The sequence below is a fragment of the Vigna umbellata genome, chromosome 2 (genome assembly GCF_029865625.1).
Source record: "Vigna umbellata cultivar VRB3 chromosome 2, Vumbellata_1.0, whole genome shotgun sequence".
Lineage (NCBI taxonomy): Eukaryota > Viridiplantae > Streptophyta > Magnoliopsida > Fabales > Fabaceae > Vigna > Vigna umbellata.
Genome location: NC_142166.1, coordinates 714,095 through 739,890, shown reverse-complemented (window position 1 = coordinate 739,890; position 25,796 = coordinate 714,095). Strand labels below are relative to the sequence as shown.

Here is a 25,796-nt window from a genome sequence, read left to right as displayed (position 1 = left end):
TAGAGTTGATAGAAAATTTGTGATATATGAACTTGGGTTTGCAGTTGAGCCAAGATCATATGTGGTGTAACCATCTGACGATCATTAGTAACTTCTTGGAACAAGTAAAGACTGAGCAATTGGTGGATCAAACTTGTATTGTCACACTTAAGTGAAATATGATCTAAATAAATGTCAAAATCTTCTAATTGTTGTTTCATCCACAAGATTTATGCACAACAACTTCCAATAGCAATATATCCAACCTTAATGGTTGAAAAGGGTACACATGCTTGTTTCTTAGAGTGTCAGGAAACTAAGGAACTTCCTAAAAGATGACATGTTCCACCAGTGCTTTTTCTAGCTATCTTACAACCTACATAATCAACATCTAAAAAAACTACAAGACTGATACCATAATCCGAAAGACACAGTTTCTTTAAGATATTTCAGTATACGTTTAACTACGATAAGATGTGATTCCTTAAGACTAGATTGGTACTTAGCACATACAAATATAGTTTGCATGATATCAAGTATACTAGCAGTGAGATAAAATAAGGATCCTATCGTGCATCTATACTTAGTTTGGTTTACTTCCTTACTAGATTCATCCTTGTTTAGATAGCAAGAAGTTTTCATTGGAATGGTTGTTTTTTTAGCTTTATCCATTTCAAACTTCTTAAGGATTTCTGTACAATATTTGGTTTGAGAAATGAAAGTTCCAACTTCCATTTGTTTGAATTGAAAACCAAGAAAGAATGTTAATTCTCCCATCATTAACATTTTAAATTCACCTTGCCTAGTTCTAGCAAATTCTTCACAAAGAGATTTATTAGTTGATCCAAAAATAATGTCATCAACATATACTTGAATTACCAAGATATGTTTTCCTACTATCTTAATGAATAAGGTTGAATCAACATTTCCTCTATTAAAATTATTTTCTAGAAAAACAAATTGTTAAGCCTTTCATATTAAGATTTAAGTGCTTGTTTTAGACTATAAAGTGTTTTCTTCAACTTATAGATGTGATTAGGAAACTTAAAATCTTTAAATACTGGATATTGTTCCACGTACACATCTTCTTTAATGGATCCATTTAGAAACACACTTTTAACACCCATTTAATATAATTTAAATTTTATAATAGATGCATAAGTAAGAAGTATGCATGGATATCAATTATTCAAGAATATGCATAAAATACACATCATATATTTTAATCTTCAAACCACATTGATTAATTCCTTAACCTGATTATATTTGCTAAATATTTTGCTTTAGTCATCTAATGTAACTTCACTTCTAATGAAACTTATCAAAACCTTATTGGTTGTTGGGACTCATCTAATTCAATAAAAGAAACCAAAGGAAGGACAAAACCTAGTATAGGTTGTGAAGGAGACTAAGGGAACAAAGGAAGTTGCTACCCGTCGATAACATGACAGAGAGTATGACTCAACAACTCGAGAATCTGAAGTAGCATGTTGAGTGGGATACTTAGCAAAAGTAGAAATGATTCTTGGAGGTAGAATGCGAGAAGATGAAGATGACAATATAGGCGTTTGAGTTTGAGTGGTGAAGGGAAAAATGTTTTCTTCAAACACATCCTTAGAAATAAATATTTTGCCATTGGAATCAAGCCACTTGTACCCTTTTACACAAGGAATATCCTAAAAAGGTGTAGGCAGTGGACCTAATTTACAATTTATTGGTGTCAGTGTGAGGATAATAAGCACAGCCAAAAATTTTGAAAAATTTGTAATTGATTTCTTTATTAAATAGAGTACAATAAGGAATGGGAAGAGAAAGAACAGATGCAAGAAGCCTGTTCATATTATATATTATAGTGTGAAAGCATGGTCCCAAAATGTTATAGGCAAAGATGCTTGAGAAAGAAGAGTAAGGCCCATTTCAACATTATGCCTATGTTTGAGTTCAACAAAACCATTTTGATGATGAGTATAAGGACAGATTAAACGGTTATAAATGCCCAATGAGTTAAGATATTGAATGAAAGGTTCAAATTGACCACTTAAATCACTTTGAATTTTCTTAATCCTATGATTTAGTTGAGGTTCAGCAAAGGATTTAATTTGTTTAAAGGAATTTAAGGTGTCAGATTTTTGTTTTAGAAAATAAATCCAAGTATATATCTACTGTAGGAATCAATAATGATAACCCACAGAAGATTTTTACATGGGAAGGACCTAAAGACCGCAAAACACAAGTTGTAAAGGTGCAATATAAGAGCTTAAGGATGTGTGAGAAGGTAATTTATGAGAATTTCCCATACAACATGCTACACAATAACAGCGTTTGAGAACATTATGGAACACAATAACTGAAGGATGACCTAGTCTATTATGCTAAAGGGAAAACATAGTAAAATTGTGTGTGGGTACGGTGGAAACAGCGGGGGGTTTGTGAACAACAGACATAGTGGAAACTGGTGGAGACGCATTCTGGGAATGCAGTGGAAGGAGAGGAAATTGGGAGAGACCATCCGGGCCAAGATAGCCACACAGCAAGACAGAGTTATCAACCTGAGACTTAACAAAACAAACAGTGGAATGAAATTTAAAATATACATTATTATCTCTAGCAAACCTACTCACACTAACAAAATTTTCATTAACAGAAGGAACGTGCATAAGGTTTTTAAGGTGTAGAACCAGAATACTGAACAGACAAACCTTGTCCATTTCTAAGGAAGACGCAAACATCTCTTGGAGTAGGTGTTGGATTTTCAAGATTGGTAGAATCAGTGATTTTGTGATGAGATGCACTAGAGTCAATATACCAATTCTGATATTTTTGAGCAAGCGGATAGACTGGTGTGGACTTAGCAACATAAGCATGAGATACAGGATCATCGAATGAAGAAAATGCACAGAAGGAACTCATTGATTACTCGTTCACCTTTCTTCATTGTGCGGTGCGTAGCTGACGAGCCCGAGCTTCGCTCTGAGAAGCAAAATGAGCATGTATCTTCTCCCAAACTTGAAATAAGTGTTGGCATCCATTGATTCGAGCTAAGAAGGAAGTCGATTCTCAATCCGTAAAGCACGGTCCGAGAGAGAAAGAAATTGGGATGGATAATACTAACAAACTAATAGAATATCAAACAGAAAATAAAAAAAAAAAAAAATAATCTAACATTCTAACAGAATTCTATGTATACTAACACTTATTTAAACATATAACCGCTTTTTCAATTTCTTTTTTATGAATAACTTCTCTCTTAACATTTCTATAATTTATGAAAAAACTTGTCTTACTAGTCTATTTTCCAATATATTTCAATCCATTTAAGTTTCGATAATTCAAGATTTTTCGTCTAACAGTGCTCATTATTAATATTTTGAGGACAACTTTTAGTCATTATTATTTGCCAATACGGAAAACATGAAAACACTCCACTAATACATGTTTTCCTTACCCTATTCACTAGTAATAATACTCTTTTCTGTGTCATTTTCATGGTCCATGTTAACCTTTACAATTTTCATTAAAGATATTACTGAGATAAAACATCAATTCTAAGCAGAAGATATCATAAAAGAAACACTTAAAAGAGCTAAATCTAAATTTTGTCAAAATAAAAGACAACGATGTAAAAGTAGTCCCGATTTATATTGTGTGATTCTCCACCTGACAATATGAAGTGAAAGATAAGCACAGCTAATAATAGATACTGGTTGTTGAGAACATCATTGGTAAAACTAGAATATAGACGACCGAACAAAGACTAGAAAGTGATAAGCCAACATAGCTTTCAATTTATTCAATGGAAAAAAATGTGTCAACTTGTATTCAAGATGAAAATCATTAATCATGTAAATCATGTGAAAGCAATTTCATCAATTTCAGAAATTCAATTCTGAAAGTCTGGAGGGTGTTTACAAGCAATATGAATTAGTCACTTGTTTTCCAACATGAACTTCCAACATCTGGCAACTCCGAGAATAAATTGAGAGTTCTGAAAGCAAACGCTATTACTTCAAAGGTAGAAGTGATTTCAACCATTGTTTCCAAGGTGCATCTTGCTGTTGCTCAACCCAAGACAAGAAACAGCTATCCAATAGACAGAAGAAGTTGACATAAAGGAGTTGATACCTCACAGGTATAAACCGAAAATTTGCAACCTGAACAATTGGCCATATGCCCCCTTCTAAAACAAAGGCTGGGAGGAAATCTCTTTTAACATCTTCTTTTATTTGAGGAACACTCTTTCCAGAAGAAAAACCCATGTATGTAAAAAACACAAGTAAATCCAATGGTCCAAAGATAAACCCATCAACAGCAACTTTTGTGGCAACAAAACGGAAGGAATTCGGTTTAAGCATGAGTTTCAATCTTATATACCGATCCAAACCTTCGTACCTACAATGTTAATGCAAAAGAACAAGGAAACTTGATAAGTTTCTTAGAAAATAGATATCGTTTGCCAGTGCCCCTCTTCCCCATCAGAACAAACATAACACTAACAGATATACGACAGCTCACTTCTAGAAGTCTTTTCTTTTCTGATTTAACATTTTTAAGGGACCATTTGGCTTGAGTTTATTGCTTTCATTTTGTATCTGTTCTTTGTATTACAAATTATGGCATGGTTCTCATTTAGTATCCTGTTTTCAAATGTTCTGTTCTGACTTTTAGTTACAAAAATGACAAGTTATTTTTACTTTGTTTCCTGCACATACTTTTAAAAGCAAAAAAGTGTGGAAACAAGGTAACATTTTCATCAGTACAAACGAAAACATAAAACGTTTTCTCACATCAAACAATATTGGATGTTCCCCATCAGCTATAAATATGATCGAAGTAGCTTTTTGTAAGACTTGGGAATGGTCCCCCTTAAGATCAAAGCCGCCTAAGCTGAGGAGGAGGTCATACCACAACAAAGTGCTACCAATAAGACAAAATGCTATTCAATAAATAGTTTGAAATCCTTCCTTTTTTTAGTCAGTTGGATAAACCATGCATCCAAAATCCAAAACAGAGCTCTTGGCCCTGTGAAGTTGAGAGGGCAATACCACTTTAATCTTAATTTATCAGGAAGTTACTATAGACCAATCAATACATCAATAACCAAATTGTCATCTACATATTTAGAATATATATGATAAAAGAAAAATGATTGCAAGGCAATAAGAATCAGTCCTTTAAATTGATTTGCAACAATAGTAACCATCATCAGCTGACATGTCAGTCAGCCACAACTGTAGCATCCAAATGCTGTCTCGTGTGAACTACATAACTTCTACTAAGAGCGAGCAAAAGCATAATAATGACTTTTTTGGACAAAATTGTGTTTAATATTAAAAGGAAAAAAATTGACATCTGTATTTTTTAAGGACGAAGAACTTTCAAATCTGTCCAGTAAACTAAACTAAGCTGATTTGAGATCTGAGAATCAGCAAACAAACCCTTGCATAATAAACAGTGTCCATAAGCAACTGGGGAATAAAATTTATAAAAAGGTCACGCTTTTTACCAGTAGTGGCCAACAGGACCAACAAATCCTAACCCAAACAAGCTGGTTGTAGACACCCGTTTCCAGTTGATCTTTAACTCTTTATTGTCATCCTGTGAAAAATTGCCAGTAAACAAGAGATATGAGCTAATTAGATGGTTACATTTACAAAGAATAAAGTGCACATCATACATACACTATGTGAACTAGACAGTTTAATAATACAACAGTAAGAAAGAAAGGGCCAAGTTACACATGGTTTATCCACAATGCTGCCCGTATAAAACCCAAAATGCATCATTTTCAGATTCACTTTATCCAGAAAACAGTGAACATGACAAGTAATTTCCCGTTTCACTATTTTAGCCAAATGAACTGAAAATTCCCATCTATAGTTACCAAACAAACCAGATGTTTCCATGTGATTTAAAATTGAAAAAATTACAACTAGCATTAACATAGTTTCCTTTTCGCTACCTCCTGCGGTTGAAGTGCAAAACTAAAGGTATGGTTTTGAATTGATGGATGGAAAATGGAAACAACGGAAAGAACAAAATGTGGGTTTGGGGGAGTTTTCCAAAAGGAATGGAATGCCACCTATCCCTGCCATTTTGCAGCCCAAATTTTGTCCATTCAACTTAGAGAGTCAAGGAAAACATTCCACGTTTTTCCGCGAGAGTTCCCTCCTTACCTTCATCAAACAACCAAACCAAAAATTCAGACGTTCCATTCCATTATTATTCATTCCCGAGAGCTTCTAACTGCGCTCGCATCCACGCCACAATTTTCCATAATATCTGTAATCACAACACAACCTCAACCACAGCCACGATTTAAACCAATCTCTCAACTATTTTCGCAAAAACACCCAACCTAGGCATGATGAAATTTACAGTCATTTTGTATGCCCCCAAAACCTCATTCCAAAAAGCAACCAAAACCCAGCATCCCAACAAGACAATAACCACCAATACAAAAGCCACAAAATAAAAGCACCCATTTGCTTTAACTAGAGACCAAGATCACATGCTACACGGAAAATCCTTCCAAAAAACAACCACAAATCCCTTCCTTTCCGCATTCACCCATGCATTCCACACTTTCCATTGCCAAAAGCAAGCTCAGACAATCGCAAATCCTTATAATTATTTTGATTACAAGGCCACACTCCAAGCATGACCATTTCCCAAAAACCAAAAACACACACAAACACACATGCATTTTCCCCAAAACACAAAATCTTAGAAGGAAACAATATATATTCCAATAACAAAATACCTCATCCATTGTGGCATGGGCCTTGGCAGTACAGTGCGTAACTGCCTGAGCAGCTATGTCACCAGCACCCCAAATCAAGCCAGAGCTGATGACCTGCGTCTTAACAGGGTGAACCGCCAAGCAATTCTGGTACCATTTCCACAACTTGAGCATATCCAAACAATAACGCTTCCCGACAACGATCGCTATTTATTGATCATGAAAATGATCGCAGCCCCCCTTTTTCTTTATTTGGGGATTTATCTAGATGGGTCCAGCATTTAGCGAAAAAAAAATATATTTTTGGCCGGTGGAAGAAGAGTGGCACTTCTTTGGCTTCTATGGATTTCTTTTTTTCTCTCGAATACCCAGGACAATGGTTTTTTGAGGAATGAGAGGCACAAAGAGAAAGGAATGAACTCTGGTCTGTGATGAAGATGTAAGAATTAATTTGGAGGTTGGGTTTGACATTTCTGCATTTGTCTGTAATAAGAATTCGGTCGAAAGAAAAAGGGTAAAACTGTACTTTACTATTACTCTTTATGGGACTAGCGGGTCTGTTCTTTAAATTTCAGAACACATTTTTTTAATTGTGTTGGTAAAGGAAATATATTTCATTATATACTCTTTAAAAAAAATTAAAACCCTTAATTATTCATTAAATATATTTTACATCATAATGATGCATTGTTCACCTACGTATGTTCATTTACTTTTCTTCTAGTACTTTTATATTTTTTATCTTTTAAAGAAAATAATATTTTATCGACGTAGGATAGAAAGAGTTCACATTAGTCGTGATAATAGTGATAGCAGATATAGTGAAAATAGCCGTAACGGATCCTATTAAGGTTACCGAAGACAATGAGTGAAAAGGAAAAGAATTGTTGATCTTCACTCTTTAAATGTCACGATATTATTATATGTGTGACAGTATCATTTAAACAAACGTTTAAAAGTTTAAGAGAACTAAATAAAATAGCACCTAATCACTTGAATCATCTAGGATAAAAAGCGTTAAACGTTATAACTTAAATATCTTAAATGCTATAAGGAATTCTAATAGAGCATATAATTTAAATAACTTCCAACAACAAAAGAATGCACTGTCTCGGATAAAAGCATAGAGCGTTAAAGGCTATATATCAAAATAATCCAAAAGGATGTAAATTACACAGCTCCTAAACGTTTAGGATCGTCTAACATATTAAAGCATGTACATTTAGTTAAGGTTGTCAAACTCGAGAGTTTACGTAAACTCGTGAGAGTTCAGTAAACTCGACTCGTAAACTCGTAAGAGTTTACTTTGCATGAAAAAAAAATATAAAAAACATCTTAATTCAAATAAAATAACAAAATTATATAAATTCAAAAACATAAGTTCATAGAAATATTGTAAAACATAAATTGAAATGTCAAAGTCTTTGTGTCTAATCCTCTAATCCTCTAATAATGGCATCGTCATCTCCATCATCATCCTCATCTAACTCTTCCCCTGATGAATGTTGTGCATCCTCATTGTCCCCAAATGTTATGTTATCAAGATCAAGAGAATCTAGAGCCGGATCTGTTGTTGCTCCATCTAACTGAACATTTTCACCATCATTTTGACCTTCAACTTGCTCAATCTCAAATACATCATTTGCCTCTTCAGTCATCCATTCACCATCTGATTCAATGTCATCAATTTGTCTACTTTTCAACTTGGAGTTATACATCACATAAACTAAATCATTCATCCTTTTTTTATGCAAACGATTCCTTTTCTTTGTATGAACCTAAAATGAAATATGATATTTTTAGTGAGGATATAAACATAAGAAAGAAATTTATAAACTAAAAATAATTTAAATTACCATTTCAAATGAGCTCCAATTACGCTCACATCCAGAAGAACTACAAGTCAAGCTTAGAATTCGAATAGCAAATCTCTTCAACTCTGGAGTTCCATCACCAAACATTTCCCACCATTCCCCATGATTTAACTCTTTCCTACACTCCTTTGCATCTTCCATTCCAAAAAGTTCTCTAGCATAATGAAATTCAACAATTTGTAAATTAATTTTTTTTCTTTCTGTCATATCTGGTATCAATCTTCTCATGCAAATATACAATCCTTCTTTCACCTCTCTACCATCTTCACATCTAAAGTTAGGTTCATAGTGGAAATGGGGGTTCAGATAATAGGCAGGTGCATGCAAAGGCCTATGAAGTTGATTATCCCATCGAGCATCAATTATTCTCCAAACCTCTTCATAACTACATCAATTATTCTATATCAGAAATAATTTCACACATAAGTAATTAAATATTGAATGAGTAAAAGTTTGAAAATTTACCTCTTTTTGATATTGTTAAAGTTAAACTTAATCTTCTCCTTTGCACAATCCATTTCTTCATAAATGAAACCCATTGCAGGTTTTATATCTGAGTCCACTAATCTTAAGACAACCATAAGAGGGGCAACAACTTTCAAGCATGTGGAGACATTCTTCCAAAATCGGTTATCTAATACCACATGTTCTACTTTTCTCCCCTCTTGTGAAGTTCCAACCTTGCTTGTTTTCCATTCCTCAAAGCTAAACATGGTCAACAATGATGCCTTCAATTCATGAAGACAAGCAAGAGTTAAATAAGCTGTGGCAAATCTAGTCACACCCGGTCTTATCAAGTCTCTACCTTTAGTGAACTTTTTCAACAAGGAAATCAACATTGATCTCCCATAAATGTAAGTTGTAATCTTTCTTCCCTTCTTTATGGTCAATTCATGGACCTTCAAATTCTTTTCAAAATCTTCAAATATCAAATCAATGCAATGTGCTGCACATGGAGTCCAATACAATTTTTCCCTTTTTTGCATCAACAACTCTCTAGTTGCCTTGAAATTTGTAGCATTATCAGTGACAACTTGAACAACATTTTCTTGTCCAACAAACTCGACAACATCATCCAACATTTTGAAAACTTTATCAGCTGTTTTTGAAATGTCTGAAGTGTCAAGTGAATAAAGAAAAATCGTCCCTTTAGGACTATTCACTAAGAAGTTACAAATAGAACGTCTTTTTCTATCCGACCAACCATCAGACATAGTTGTACATCCAGTTCTCTTCCACTCCTCCTTATATTCCTTAAGATTTGCATATGTTTTCTTCACAGCTTGTTTCAAGAGCTTCTCTTTAATATCATGATAAGATGGTGGTTTGTATCCAACTCCATACTTACCAATCATTTCACACATCTTTGCAAATGCTGGATTTCTAATTACATTAAAAGGAATGACACTAGTGTAAAAGAATTCAGCCACTTGAGCATCAACCTCTTCTTTGTATCCTTTTTTCATCATTTGATTTATAGTTGCTTGGACTCCCCCCTTGCTAGTAGTAGTAACTTTTTCTTTTCCTTTAAAACCGAATACCTTGTGTCCTCCTTCAAGACTGTCACTTTCTTCCTCGTCTTCACCAATATTTATCTTTCTTTTCTTTGATGAAGCATTCTTAGCTTCTGCAACTATTTTTATCATCAAATTTTTTATTTCATCCGAAACAGAAGCACAAGGTTCAGAATCTTCTCTAGTTCCAGCAAGATGATGCTTAAATCTAAATATGCCTCCACTTACAATCTTTGAGCAATAGTTGCATTTTACTTTTCTTCCATTACCATTAACATCAAATCCATGTTTCCATCCAATATCAGATCGACTTCCTGGAGCATTTTTACTTCTACTTTTAACGGATAAAGATGCACTTGGATTAGTTTCCATTCCAGCCATGGTGCTTTAAATTTTTTAACTAAAAAAAATATGACAGAAGCATACTCAGAGAGACATGACATGATACTTTAAATTTTTTCATTAAAAAAATATGGCAGAAATAGACTCATAGAGACATGACACAATACTTCTCTCGCTTTTTAAATTTTTCAAAAAGAAATAAGAAAAAAAAAGCTAAATATTTTCAAAAAAAAAGAAAAAGAAAAGCCATGAAAGCATCGAGAATTGCATACTCAGAAATCAGAAGAAATAATATTAAAAAGCATGACAAGACAAGACCATGACAATAATAGAAATTAGTTTTTTAATAAAAGCAGGGGCTGTGACAGTGTGCTAGGGACTTAAATGTTTGAAATAAAAAACACTTTTTTAATAAAAAGCATGGCTTGAAGAGGGCTGTAACAGGGGGTTGTATATTTTAAAATAAGAAACAGGCAGAGTGTGAACCGGAAGGAGCGATTGCGAAACCAGAAGTTGCGACACTGCGACGGCGACACGACGGCGGCTGCACGGAGAGTAAACCAGGCCACCGGAGCGCGACCACAAGACCACAAATGAGAACGCTGTGAGCGACAACCAAGAACTGGAGCGGACGATTGAAGGACCAAGAACGACGGTCAGACAGAGCGCGAAAGCAAGGAGATGAAACGAAACCACAAACTGGAGTGAAGCACAATGAGAATTAAGAGGAACCTTAATAAGGTAATCAAAGACTAAAATCAAAATGAAATCTTTCTCTTTCGTTTTTACCCATTTTAAACTCGGCAAAATCGCGGCAAAATCGCGATTTTATACGTTTTCACCGATTTCGTTTATGAGCCCACCGAGTTAACTCAAAAAATGAGTTTATTACCGAGTTAACTCGGCAAGCTTGACTAGGAACGTAAACTCATCCGAGTTAACGAGTTAACTTGCGAGTTTGATAACCTTGCATCTAATACTTCTTTGTTTATTGTCTTGTGTTCTCTTTTTTGGTGCAAATCACTACCTTTATTTAAAAGCCTATTTAGGATCAAAATAACGTTATGAGATAGAAAGATATTCAAGGAATGTTTCCTTCATGCTTTATACATATCCTTTCCATACACACAACACAGTTGCTCTATCAAGACACAACATAACTTCTGACTCAAAACCATAAAAGATACACCTCTAGAAGACAGTCAAAGCTCAGAGTAATGGATCTTTTCCAAGAAGTCTATATAAAGAAGACTGCATAAAAAGATGGATCTTTTTCCAAGAAGTCTATATAAAGAAGACTGCATAAAAAGATGGATCTTTTTCCAAGAAGTCTATATAAAGAAGACTGCATGAAGAGAAAAAAAGCAAGAAGGATTGTTATTGAATATGCCTACGTTATCTTTCTCTTTAAGCTTTGTCTCTTAGACTTGTTCTTTGAAAAGAAAAGTTCTTTATAAGCTTTTAAAATTTTATTGTATTGATTTCAAATCCTCTCTACGAAAGTTATGTATTATGTTATTGTAATTTTTACACAACACTTTGTTGTTTCTGTTCAGAAGTGAAGCAAAACACTTGTAAAGTTAACTCAGTGGAGTTAGACCGTCTAATCAATTAGACTAGTTTACCAGGAGTGGTTATACTCGTTCTAACCAATGAGGTAGTTGTAAAGCAAGAGTGATTAAACTCGTTGTAATCCTTTGTGATTAGTGGAACCCTTTTGATGGAATAAGGCCAAGCCTTAGCACAATAAAGGACATAAAACTTGAAGAAAGAAAGATAAAGAGAATCAAGGAAAGAAGCAAGAAAGCATTAAGAATAGGGAAGTGAGCCAAGTTTTCACTTGGAATCTTTGGAAAAATGCAATCTGAAAATGACCAGCAAGTTGTTTGAGAAGTTCAACAAGAGGCATACAATTTCAGCAGCTTAATTGAAGTTAATCAAAACCAGTGCCCATCACTAACCTTTGTCGCTTAACGTGAGCGTTCAAAACGCAAGCAACTTCCACGTGCATCCAACAGATTGCAAAGGAGCATCTAGTAGCTTCAAGGACTCCTTTCTAGGTGGCTGCTCACGTTTGTCATAGCTGGCTACTATTGGCTTGATCGGGACTTAGCTTCCCTTTAAATAGCTTGCTTCTTTGATTGTAGTGGACACCTTTGAATTAAATGAAGATTATTTTTTGTTGATTTAGTCCAGAATTTTCTTGAAGGTCACCGAGAGAGAGCTTGAGAGTCTCCTCTAGCCTCTCTCCCTAGCTAGGCTTCCATTCCTAGCATCTTCTACACCATTTGTATCACTTTACAACATATTTTCCTCTACCTCCATTCCAATTTCTTCATCACCGAGTCATCAATTTCATCTATCGAACACCCCTTGATAGTGGCTTCTACATGTTTTTGCTTCCTCCGGTCATCATCATCATTCTTCAATCCATTCTGCTGCGTTGCTTAGCTTATCCAAGCAAATCTTCCATTGTTCACATGTTGCTACTTTCCAAATCAGAGAAGAAGTTTGGTTCTATCCAGCTACGTTCCTCCACCAGAATCAGCAAAATCTCGCCTCCATCATGTGGTATTCAGAGCATAGGTTCTATCCAGCTAAGTGTTTTCTCTGTTTCATTGAGTTTTCATTCATCCTCTATAAATGTCTTGATGTTTTTTTAGTTGTTCTATTTTGTATCATTGTTGTTACTGTTTCATTAATTATGCCTTGTCATTTATGATGTACATCACTATTTCATTCATCTAGTAATGTGCTTGTGCCTTTTCATTACATTTTAATCAGTAATTTACTTGTTTGAGTCATTTTCAGCCTTAAGAATTCAATTTCAGTATGTTAAAGTCATCTGCTCAAAATTCTAATGCAGTGTTTTTAATTTGTCATTAAATTTGGTTTTCCTGCGTTGGTTTTTGGATGTGCTTGAGTTCATATTGCCATATATCAACCAAATAAGGCAATGTGATCTTATTCTATAGCCTTGGTGATATGAGCAGAATCACTAAAACTCTTGTTCAAGTTACAAATCTGATTCAAAATTCATTTTTGGTTTAGGTTTTCTTTGAATTTGTTTTAAGTCTTTTAATTATGTTCTGATGCATTGTCCACCACTGTTTGGTGTTGTCTAAGGTTGCAAAAGGTATGGCAAACCATAACAAGCAATGAAATGCATCTAGCATAGCTTGGTTGCCTCAAAAACCAAAAACACCTACTGTTTGGTCTTATTTCAAGCTTTTCACCATGCTTAAAAATCCTTGGATGTCTAATCTGAATTTACTTCATTATAGCTGATAATTTCGAGCTTTATCTAGTGTATTAAGACTTCGTTGAGTCATTTTCATTGTTTTATAGCTTTTGAATCAATCAAATTTGATGTTGGTGGTGTGATAGGGTGTTTTTCTACATAATTTAGCCATAGCAAAGTTAGATTTCGAATGCTAGCATTTTTATGCTATGTGACAATTTGATCAAGTTTAAAATGATGTTTAAAAGTTGCTAGAAGAGTTCAAATAGTGATATAAACCATCAAATTTATACTAAACCGTCAAATTTTGAATCAAATTAGGAAGTGGCAAGGTGAATTTGAGTAACAATATGTTTTTAACTCATTTCAGAGTTTGAACACGTTTAAAATCACTAAATAAAGTTGTTTGAGTGATCAGTTTTGAGTTAGAACCACTATTGTACAAAAATTGAGTTTTAAACCACCAATTTCAAGCCAATTTTTTGGTGTAGTGTTGAAAATTGATTTTGTTTTGATGATTTGATCTTCAAAATTCAATTTGGATTGTAGCAAGATCTGGTTCATTAATTGTGATTAATTAGGCAAACACTCTTTATATTAAATGCTATTTGACAGTATTAAATTGGTGATCTTGTTGCTTGTGCAAAAATTTATTTTTGAAAGCGGATACAACAAAGGTATATACAACATCAAATTTAGTTTTAGAACATGAGTTGTTGCACTTAGGCTGATTTACTCATTTTGTTGAATTGAAACTTCAGTTACAAGTGTTAGCTATAGTATATCTTCTGGTTGTGATGTATAATAGTGCAGGTTTCTTTGAACCGGAAGTTTGAAGGTTCCAAATCAGTAAACAATGGTTGATCATCAATTTAAATTTTGTGGTAGACCTTTCAATCAGTTTCTTACAGCATGTCCTGTAAGACCAAAGGAGCATATTTAAAGCAAGGCAACCAAGGGAGAAACTGAACCAATTTCAAAGCAATGCACACATGGAGCAACAGAGTAATGTAGCTTGCTCTTATTTGAGTTTTGAATTTGTAATCAGTTTAAATTTTAGTTTATATTTGTTTTTCTTGTAAAAGGCCATTTAAGACCAAGTGTTTGGAAGAGTCGTTATGTACTCTCTCAACTTTTGACAATTTTCTTTGCTTGCTTTCATAGTAGACGGTGAGTGTGTCTTGATAGCCAAAGCTACAAGCCTCACCTTTGATTTGATTTTTCTATTATTTTAACTTTCATTTTTGGTTGTTTGAGTCCATTTTTAAATTCAATAGTGCATTTTCTTTTGAAATTGGTCAAGTAAGTAGCCTTAGGCATTCTGGCTAGGTAAGACTTGGTATTTAAGCGGCCTTTGGCTCACCTCTCTTAAGGGTAAACAAAAGTAAGAGTCCTCACATAAGAGAAAGGGTGAAATTTACAACCAACCCAAGAGAGATATTCCATTCTTTGATAAGGACATTAACGCTTTAACATACTTAGTTTGGGAAAGAAAAATTAATAAAATACATCCTTTTCTTGCTAGAGATGGTGAATCCTCTACTCTTAACACATATCTTTCTATATTAGAAGAACGTGCAAGTGAGTGGTGGAATCATAGGCAATATAGTGTTAAGAAAGGTAGAAAATCCTCCATTCATGATTGGTATGAATTAAGAGCTTGCATGAGAAGAAATTTTGTTCCTCCTTCATCTATGAGAGACCTAGAATTAATGGGAAAACTCATTCAAGAGGTAAAAACATTTATGAAAGGTCTATATGGTTTACTCATTCAAGAGGGAAAAACATTTATGAAACGTCTAGATGGTTTCTCCCGTAGGGAAATTGAATTTAAAGAAAAACTTGAGAAACTATTGGATGAGAGAAGAAAGAGAGAGATTAGAAGGAGAGAAGAGGAATTGAGAGAAAAAGAGAGAAGAGAAGAACGAGAAAGAAAAGAAGAGCAAGAGAGAAGAGAAGAAGAAGAGAAGAAGAAGAGAGAAGAGAAGAAGAAAAGAAAGAAAATGAGAAATTTCTACAATGGAACTAAAAAGAGAAGGTTTCCAATCCTCTATTATTCCCCAATTATCTTTAGGTATTTAAATGATAACTTCTCTTTTAGCTCAATGACCGCTAATAAGGACTCCCAGAAAGACCTTCAAAGTTGAAGAACCTTCCGAAGAATCCAACGACAAAGAAGGATTCAAACAAAGAAGAAGAAGATGAACTATCATTCATCTCCAGGAAAATACATTCTATGTGGAAAAAGGAAAGACAAACTCTGTTTAGAAGAAGAAGCGTCAAATCTACCTCAAGAAATGAGTCAAAGGACAAACAAAATTATGTACCAATTATCTGTTATGAATGTAAGAAGCCAGGGTATTTCATATCATAATGTCCTGATTTGGAAACGTCAAAGAAAAAGGTGGTCTTTGTAAGACCTAAGAAAAAGGTGCATTGTAAATATAAGGATTTTAGGTGTTTTATGGGTTTTTAATAAAAAGAGATTAATTTTCATAAGCAATATATGGTTTAAATGGTAAGAGTTTATTGTGGTGGGTTAAAGGTCCAGTGTGTTAATCTTAAGTGGTGTTGTTTAGTTTGTATTAAAAATGATTTATTTTTGACATGTGTGTTATTTTTCGTTGTTGGTTGCTTTTGATGAAAATTATGACATTTACTTGGACTGTCATACTCTTAACTTGAATTGCTAACTATCTTGGGTGTGATTTAATATGAAGTAATTGGTGGACACATTCAAAGTTGTAATGTCATGTTGGTTGATACTGAATTGTCATATTGTTGTTGTCTCATTATCTGTCATATTTTGGAATAAGTGTAGCTTGATTCTTAGCAAAAATATGCATACTCTGTGTGTCATGATTTAAGTTGCAATTGGGACTCGGACTAAGGTAAGCAGTACCTATGAATATTTTAAATTTGGTTGATTCAACTACTGTTTAGCTAGTGTAATGCTTTATGTTGATCTTATTGGGATGGCTATGTGTTGTGTGCTCTAGTTATAGGGAGTAGATAGTGTTGCAAATGTTATTGAAGTTATGTAGGAGCAATGAGAGTATGGTGAAGATCGAGAAGGGAAATTTTGTTAATCATTGTTTTTATAAGACTTTTATGGCAATGTAATATTAACTTGGAACTCAAATTCATTTTACGACTTTTTATCGTATTATTTTATTATTTGTACTACAAGTAAGAATCAATTGACTAATTAATTTCAAAACAATTGAATTTATTACGTTTTTCGTGACATTTGAAACTTGGGTGTTATAGTCTTTCCCAAAAAGGAAAAGAAGAATGTTCTTATGAGCACATAGTTAGATATTATAACCAGTATAGATTATTTTACATCTTTATTCATTCTTCCTTTCTCGCAATACTCTTTGTTTTGCTATTTCTTTCTCGTTGTCTTCATTCTCCTTTCCTTCTCCTCGTTCACTCATTCTCCTTTCCTTCATTGTCCGCTCTTGTTTGGTGTCATTGAAGTTGTCGTCTACGGTGGGTGAAGCTCTCACCGTGGTCGATCCTACCGTGCTTCACTATTGTGATGGGTTTATAAGTGCTTTGTGGGGTGTTGTGGTGTGCTGGTCTGCATTTCGCCCTTATTTGTGGTGTGCCCTCGTCACGTGAATTGATAAGGGGAGCTTAGCTTCTTTACATAGTGGTTTTTGATGATGAATAGGTTAAATGATTAATAATGGTTTTAATCATTCTTGCACAACAAACTGGCATAACAAATGTTTACATCTTAAACATGTTAGTCCTAGATGTTTGAATCCATTAGTGATGAGTGAATCAAGCCTAAAACAGATTAGAAATCTAGTTTCTGGTATAGATAATCGATTACATAAGTGGTATAATTAGTTAGATTTAGCCAGAACACTTAGAAAGCTAAACAGGGGCAAATCACTATGTTATAATTGATTATATAAGTTACATAATCGATTAAAACAGAGAGGAAGCCATAATCTCTTATATAAGTAACATAATCTGTTAAGAAAGGCAAATGGATGACTAATGAAGCTAAGTGTCAATATAATCGGTTACATAAGTTTTATAATCGATTAAAACAGAAAGCATAGTTTAATCCATTACACAGGAAGCCTAATTTGTTAAGACTGTTAGAAGAAGTAGTTATAGGCATAAGTGTTGAATTAATCAATTACATACATGAGATAATGTGTTAAAACAGAGGCGAAATCATAATAGATTATGTATATAATATAATCGATTAAACTGTGTCAGGATTTGAATTTTCTATATAAACCTGACTTGAGACCTCATTTAGTAACGTTCTAATTTTCATATACTAACATATTTGTTGAGTTTTGATTACAGGTGCTCTCAAGAATCGTTCTTGGAGAATTCAAGCTTTATTGGTGATTACACATCAAGAGTTCTTTTAAGACTAGTTGGACTTTACAGTTTCATTGTATTCTTGTAAACTCAAATCATTATTAGTGGATTCCCTTCAACTAAGGTTGTTGAAAGAGGATTGGATGTAGGCTTGTGATAGCCAAACCAATATAGATTGTTGTGTCTTGATCTTTCTTTTCTCCTTCTTTACTTAGTTGATTCATAGAACTCATAAAGATTCGAAAAAGATTTTGAAAAAGGGTTAATCCAATTCACCCTTCATCTTGGATTAAGTTATAACTCCTTCCTTGCCCGGTCTCGGTTGAATAACTCTTATATTTATATGTTGGCTATCTTATAAAGCCTCATATGAATAAAACTGATTTTTGTTTTCAGTATTGAACGAAAGACAACTTCTTGGCACCCATTCACCACTCACAATTAGGCAGATCTTGCATCCCACCATTTAAACATCTTTGTTTCTACTTAAGGCTAGGGGGCTATTATACCTATAATGTTAAGATGAAAATTTTCTTCGCATTTGCTCTTTGGTATGGGATGACTATTGACTACTTATTGCTAGTATCATGTTTCATAAGTCAACTGACAACCATCTACAATTATTTTACTGAATTTAATAAATTTATTCCCATGCTCTCCAATGATGAGAAGATTGAGAGGTTGATGTATTGTACATGATCTATGCTACTCGGCCATAAATCGACATCTTCCTACTTAGCCATAAGTTGATCTCTTCCTTCTCAGCCACAAGTCGACCTCTCCTACCTAGCTACAAGCCGACCTCTTCCTACCTAGCCACAAGCCGACCTTTTCATACCCAGCAACAAGCCGACCTCTTCTAACCCGACCACAAGCCAACCTCTTCCTACTCGGGCATAAGCCTACCTCTTACTAACTGACCATAAACTGGTTTATTGTACTCTATTAGCATGATATTCTTTAACATGACATTAACTAAATCAAAGGTTAATGGGCCACTAAATCTACCCTGACATGTATAGGTGAGGACCCACAAACGTCATAATTACCCTATAAATAGTTCAATCATCGAGGTAAGTGATGACGACCTCGCCATGATGACATATTGGTTTGGATCAGTGAAAGACAATGCAACGTGGATTGAGTGTGGTATGTGGATGGAATGGTCAATGAAGCATATTTCTAGAAAGGTTGGGCCAATTCTAAGGAATGGGGCTAGAGGAAGCTATCGAGAACCCCTAGCCAAGGGCCCTCAAGAAATGAAAATGTTTGGAGTAATCTCAATAGGGTTTCATAAAGCATTTAAGAGTAATTTGTACAGTAATGGAGATCTCTATAGGAAGGAGACCTCCAATTTTCGTTAACAAATTTCTAGCACATGTCCTATCTTCATGTCGTGAATCATGGATCAATGGACAAGTGGCACCTCACTCATAGTATGTTTTTACTCATGTGCAAAATGTGCTAAATGTGAGGTGTTTTGGAAGAAAGGACGCTTTCTTGTACACTGATATACAACTTGGCATTCATAATAGAGCTTGATAGCTCAGTATCTGTATGTAGCTCGACAACCCAACATCAGTGTGGAGCTTGGCCATCCAACGTTAGTATGGAGCTTGGCAGCATGATAATTAGCTCGACGTGTAACATGGAACTCGTTAGACAAAAAGAAGCTCGACAAGTCATCATGGTAGCTCAGAGGCAACAAGGGAGATCGACATATTGACTTGGGCTAAGTTGAAAAAGAAAGCTAGACATGTCAGCATGGGAGCTCGGTTGGACATAAAGGAGCTTGGCTAAAAGCAGCGAAGCCTGACTGAAAGCAGGGGAGCCCAATTGAAAGTAGGGGAGCCCACCTGAAAGCATAAGAACTCGGCTACTAACATAACCAGCCTGACTTGTAGCTTGGTCCACAAATACAAGGTCCAAAAATACAAGACCTAAAGAATCTGCAAGAAAATCCTACGCTATTCTACATTATTTGTATATTTCAGAAATAAAGAAACTAAAGTTAAGTCTAGTCATGGATCCATGTTGTAAGCCCTTAGGGTGATTGTCATCAATTATCGTAACATTAATTGTTATCGGACACATCAAACTAAATTGGATGTTAGAGTACCTTTTGCAAACACACTATCATCAATCCATGAAAGACGAGTACAGAAAGAAAGAAGAGAAATATTTTATGCATGAAAGATTGACGAAGTCCATAAAACTCATCTTCTCAATATATATTCACTCCGTAATTACAAATAAATGAATTTAAAAAGTAAAACCATTAACTCGATAATCACAACTCCAACTCACAGAAATAATAAATAAGTAGAATCTTGTTTGACTTTTGTCTTAACAATATCTTTTGAAATACATCTTATCCATTTATGTCATTTACTTTAAAGTTATTCATATGGGCAATTTTCAAAAATACTCTAAAATGTTGTTTTAGAGTCGCAATTCGTCAGTTTGATAGTAATTATTTTTTGTGAATGCTTCCGTGAAGGCCTGTTTCTGAAATAACAAAATGTTTGGAGACCCTAACAACTCGAACGTACTGGTGTACATAAATTGAATAGAGAGCACAAATAAACCATTACTCGGGAAAACCAAAAAATGGCCCAACTCGGTGTCCCGGTAAAATCACTAGCAACGTCATGCAAACTTTCTCACATTCACATCCCCAAATCCGCTTTCTTTTCTCACTGTCTCCCTCCATTTCCCTCCTTCACCACCAAACCTTCTCTCCTTGTCCAACCTAGCCACCCGTTATCCGCGCTTCGTTACCGCACTCTCGCACCCCGCAACTGCAATAAGTCAGGTACTTTCTCCGATTAACTTGGATTCGGCGTTTTCTCAAACACCTTACCGTTTACTACGAATTCCAACTTCACGCCTTTTCAGCTGTTCTTCTCACCTCATTCAGTTCTTCTCTTTAGATATTATTTCGCAATTGGAACTCGGAAAATCTGAGCCAAAAGGGAAACCGGAGAAACGAGTTAACGGTATATTCTGGATCATTCTCCTCAACATTGGCGTTTTCATCGCTGACCACTTTTTGCATGTAATTTTCTTGCTATCTTTATTTACTACTGTATCTTCATTATTTATTTTTTATCTGTATATTTTTTTACATTAAAGAAATACAATAAATTTCATAATTTTAGTCAAATAATTGTTATATATATATTTTGTTTCGTTTTTTCTTTCAATCCCACAGATCAGAAGACATACAAGAATCCAATTAACATGTTTCTTTCAAAAATAATCCTATACTTATAAGGAAGATAAAAAAAACTAAAAGAATCTAGAAAGCAATTGGCTTAAATAAAATACATTTTTACTCTGTTTCCTCCCTTAAATGTAAAGAGATGTACTCTGGTGCTTTAAAGTGTTTTTATCATTCTATTATTCTTATGCACACTAATGGTGTTAATTTTAGCTGATGTAGCAGAGGCGTAGCTTATAGATTATCAAATGTCAAACAAAATTGATCAAGACAGACTGTTAAAGTGACAAAGTAGTATCTTTGTCTAACAAATGCAGTTTTATAAACCAAAGCAAAAGAGAAAACTTAAAAGACCAAACTGGGCAATAAAATATAACGAGGAATCATATTTGTGCTTTGACTTTGCCAATATGAACGTACATAACAATCTCTTGTATTTTTCCGTTTCGGTCTCATTTCTTTGATCGCATTGAAATAATGGGGGAAGGAGAAATAAAAGCAATTATGTTTCTGCACATTATTGATGGGGTGTGAAATGGATGGACATGAGAGGTAGAACAAGAGAAAAGAGAAAAGAGAGACAAGGAAGGTTAATACATGACAGATGGAAGGTACAATGGAAAAAGAAGACAGAAAAAAGACTACGAATGTTAAATGCGTCCAAGAGAAAATAGGAGTAAGAGTCAAACTCTATAAAAGGAAAATCAGGAGCTCTTTTAAAGGAGTGTGAAACAAGTGGCATTGCATAAACATGGTTGTTTCTGTGTTTGTTGGATGATGTATGGTTTTATATAATTTCTGCAAGGTTAATGGGGCAAAGGATTTGTACTTGTACCACACGTGGCCTGCTTGGTACCAGTTTGTCACAGCTACATTTTGTCATGCTAATTGGTGAGTGTCTTACTCTCTCATTTCAGTTTTTCCATGTTAGTTTTCTTTTTTTTGAAGAACATATTCTAGAGAGTTTTAAGATGCTTTTAATCAGAATTGGAGTTTTACCTTAGTTTTGTAATAAAGGTTTCAATATAGTTGATATAAGAAGTTATGTGGGTAAGATTGTGAACAGCACTAAAAGAACTGAATGAACTGTATGAGTGTTTTTCCATTCGGTTGTTCCAAATAAGAAAGCGTAGACACCTGAAAATAATAATCTAGTAATGTCTAATGTGTGTCAGACACACTGATTATTCTTGGTTGCATTTTATGAATTTATTATACTTTTATATTTTAAGCTTTGATATGAATAAAGATGAGAGTTAGATGAATAGCAGCATTTTTTTTATTTAAGCAATCATCACTTTTTTAAATTAGTTCTCATTTGATCTTTGACTGTGTTTTATATTAATTTTTATTTTATTTTTGTGAACTACTTTCTCACTATCTCATTTTACAAGATGACTAATGCATTAACTTGTTCAGGAAGCATCTTTCTAGCAACCTTTTCTTCCTTTACATTTTTGGTAAGGCTGTAACACGGTCACTTGTCTTTCTCGTAAAGTGAGTTGTTATGGGATTGATGCTTGAGAGTTTGTTATTTTGTTGTTTCCACAATAGGAAAACTTGTTGAAGAAGAGGAAGGGAACCTTGCTTTGTGGCTTTCTTATATTCTTACTGGTGTAGGAGCAAACCTGGTTTCGTGGCTGGTTTTACCTAGAAATACAGTTTCTGTTGGAGCTTCTGGTGCTGTTTTTGGGTTATTTACCATCAGTGTCCTTGTAAAGGTACCTGGAATTGGATGCCAGAGTTCATCTGTTTGCGGTATTTCTTCGAAGTTTTAACAGTGAAGCTTTTAATTAATGCAGATGTCCTGGGACTGGAGGAAGATCCTTGAAGTGCTTATATTGGGTCAGTTCGTTATAGAGAAGGTGATTAGAGATATTGGAACTTAAGGTCATGTTACTTTTTCAATATGCATCCAGAATCATGTGTCATGCTTCATAAATGGTTGAGTAATGATATATCATCGCTCTCCACTATAAACACTGAACTAACATTTTTCATTTCCGTCTATTTCTTTTTTCTTATTGCATCATAATACCTATTATAGCCACTGTACTCTTTGTCTTACTAGGTGTCAAATAGATAAAAGGTATCCAAAAATCATGTTTTTTTTATGGTTTCCTATGTATGTGATGTTTTCACGTTTTTTTATTGATCCCTGAGTAAACTATATATGATCCGTAATAATATTTGTGATTTCCTTTTGTCTCTTTTTTCGTATTACATTATATTACTTATTGATTATTTGTGTTCCAAGTGTTGAAAATATTGTACAGAATTGAACTAGTTAAGTAACATACAAGTGAAAAAAACCTACAACCTATAATTCTTTAGGTAAAAGTGATGTTTTGTTCTATGGTCTTTTGGTGAATATCACATTGGTGTTTCTCCATTTTTGCAACGAGTTGTATCAAAGTCAGTAGTAAGTTATAGTGTTCGGCTCAGATAGTACAGTGTGGTAATTTTCTCTTTATGTTGGCTCCCGGTGTGTTGGGAGGATCTCCCTAATGTTCTGCCCTCAAATTATCCATCAATGTGATGTCTTTTCCTCACTAGGTGTCAAATAGATGAAAAGTGTCCATCAATCATATCCGTAAATGGTTTCCTATCTGTGTTGATGTTTTTTATTAACCAACTATTTATATTTTGGACAAAAAGGTCAAAATTTTTATTCATTTTCTCTTTGATTTATGCCAACTATTATCTATCAGTGCTCTGTATGATTCATCTGTCCTTTATGTGTGTCCTAGGTTATGGAGGCAGCCCAAGCTTCAACATCATTATCAGGAACCTTTCACGGAGGCTACACATTGCAAAGTGTAAATCACATCGCACATCTTTCTGGTGCGCTTGTTGGTGTGCTTTTGGTTTGGCTTCTTAGCAAAGTTCCTTCTGCTCCTTTAGACCAATAACCCACGCAGTTCAACAAAACAGGCCAAACTACTAGCGTACCTTAGCTAGACCAAAAATAACAAATGTGTCGTTTTGTTACTTCTGCTACTATTGATGCTAGGCGTTCAAATAATATCAATATCTGTTATAAGAGTAGTCTTGTTAAGAACGCTTCGCTATATACGCATTGTTGTTATAGAGACCTTGGTATTGAGAAGTGTGAGGAAATAGCTCAAATTCACCGGACAATGTACCCCACACAAATGAGTAATACACGATAATGAAGAACTTGCAAGAACAATTAAACGATTACACAAAAAATCACTTAAAGAAATTTAACGTGATTTAATTAAAGTATTGACTAATTTCAATCTACATCTATGGTCAGAAATTTACTAAAATTTGAGATTACAACTCGGGTTTTTTTAAGATAGTTCATACTGGCTCTATTTATACAGAAAAATAAATGTCAATCTAACTTTTATAAAACGTGCCAATTTGCACTAGTTGTCAGTCAGTGCCCTGAACTGGGGTGTTTTGTAAATAAAATTCAATTGCATTAATATATTAGTTTAGGTACATAATTGTGTTAATTAAATGATTTCATCGGGCATTATTACATGATTTCATCGGGCATTATTTTTTGTTTTGAATCATACATATGAGTTTTATGTTTTTCTTGTAGATAGGTGTTTCTAAATGTTAAAATCACAACTTTGGAAGAAATAATATCCAAGATGTAGAGTTGAAACTAAAGAGTTCCGCAACTTAGTTGTGAACGTTTTCACAACCTGTGAAAGTCTCTCCAAAATGTAGAGTTAAAACTAGAAAGTTTCACAACTGAGTTGTGAAAGTTTCAACAACTTGCGGAAGTGTCTCGAGAGAAATAGAATGCAAACCAGTTCCACAATTGAGTTGTGGCTTTTTCCACAACTTGTGGATTTACTTTAAGAGAGCGAAATTGAAACGAGAGAAGAACATAAGTAGATTGTGGATTTTTCCATGAGTAGTGAAATTGTTCATAGCAGTTATAACAGCTCATTATGTGGATTTAAAGAAATTAAAAAAAATAGAGAAATGAACATTTACTAGAAGAGGGTAACCACTCCCCTAAAAAGAGGGAATGAGAGGAAAGGTGGGGGAGATAACAATTTAAACGTAAGAATTGGAAGAAAGAAAGGAGGAGAAACGCACGTCAGAAAGCACGAAACATCTTCTACACATCTTCTTCTTTTAGTGGAATTTTACATTATGCAAAACTAATTTTCTTTTTTGTAAGAGAATTGATGTAATGCTTTGGATTATAATTTCTGAACCTTTTCAATTGATGCTTTGTTAATTTTAATTAACTCAGTGTTCTATTTATGTTTTAATGTTTATTCTATGAATAGTTTCACAATTGGGAAATTGGGAATTGTTTGCGATCATAATTATAACAGATTATATATTATCACAATTGGAAAACTGGGCATACCTAATTAGTTTGTAATTGAGATAATAATTTTCTTCATGATTTTATTGATTTTGTAATTGACCTAAGAGGTTGGGGGTTAGAATTCAATAGATAAGTTTGCCTATCTAAGGAATTAGGGGTAAACAAACTCTTAATAAACTCAAATGGATAATTACAATTCACACA

General features: G+C 34.2%; 3 protein-coding genes across 3 annotated transcripts; 1 reads left to right on the top strand and 2 right to left on the bottom strand.

The window, feature by feature from the left end:
- Positions 1 to 3,741: 3,741 nt before the first annotated feature.
- Positions 3,742 to 7,190, bottom strand: LOC148203113 (uncharacterized). Its single transcript, XM_088106271.1, has 3 exons — positions 6,740 to 7,190; positions 5,483 to 5,574; positions 3,742 to 4,368 (listed from the first exon to the last, which is right to left on the bottom strand). The coding sequence occupies exons 1-3, from the start codon at positions 6,890 to 6,892 to the stop codon at positions 3,981 to 3,983; spliced, it is 633 nt and encodes a 210-aa protein (XP_087962397.1). The 5' UTR covers positions 6,893 to 7,190; the 3' UTR covers positions 3,742 to 3,980.
- A 958-nt stretch (positions 7,191 to 8,148) lies between these two features.
- LOC148203112 (uncharacterized) lies at positions 8,149 to 9,674 on the bottom strand. Its single transcript, XM_088108020.1, has 3 exons — positions 9,085 to 9,674; positions 8,575 to 8,923; positions 8,149 to 8,496 (listed from the first exon to the last, which is right to left on the bottom strand). The coding sequence occupies exons 1-3, from the start codon at positions 9,672 to 9,674 to the stop codon at positions 8,149 to 8,151; spliced, it is 1,287 nt and encodes a 428-aa protein (XP_087964146.1).
- A 10,884-nt stretch (positions 9,675 to 20,558) lies between these two features.
- Positions 20,559 to 24,357, top strand: LOC148203111 (rhomboid-like protein 11, chloroplastic). The gene is made up of 7 exons (XM_088105928.1): positions 20,559 to 20,857; positions 20,976 to 21,100; positions 22,071 to 22,156; positions 22,685 to 22,725; positions 22,820 to 22,986; positions 23,068 to 23,130; positions 24,016 to 24,357. Exons 1-7 carry the CDS (start codon positions 20,653 to 20,655, stop codon positions 24,175 to 24,177), a joined length of 849 nt encoding a protein of 282 aa, XP_087962054.1. The 5' UTR covers positions 20,559 to 20,652; the 3' UTR covers positions 24,178 to 24,357.
- Positions 24,358 to 25,796: the final 1,439 nt, after the last annotated feature.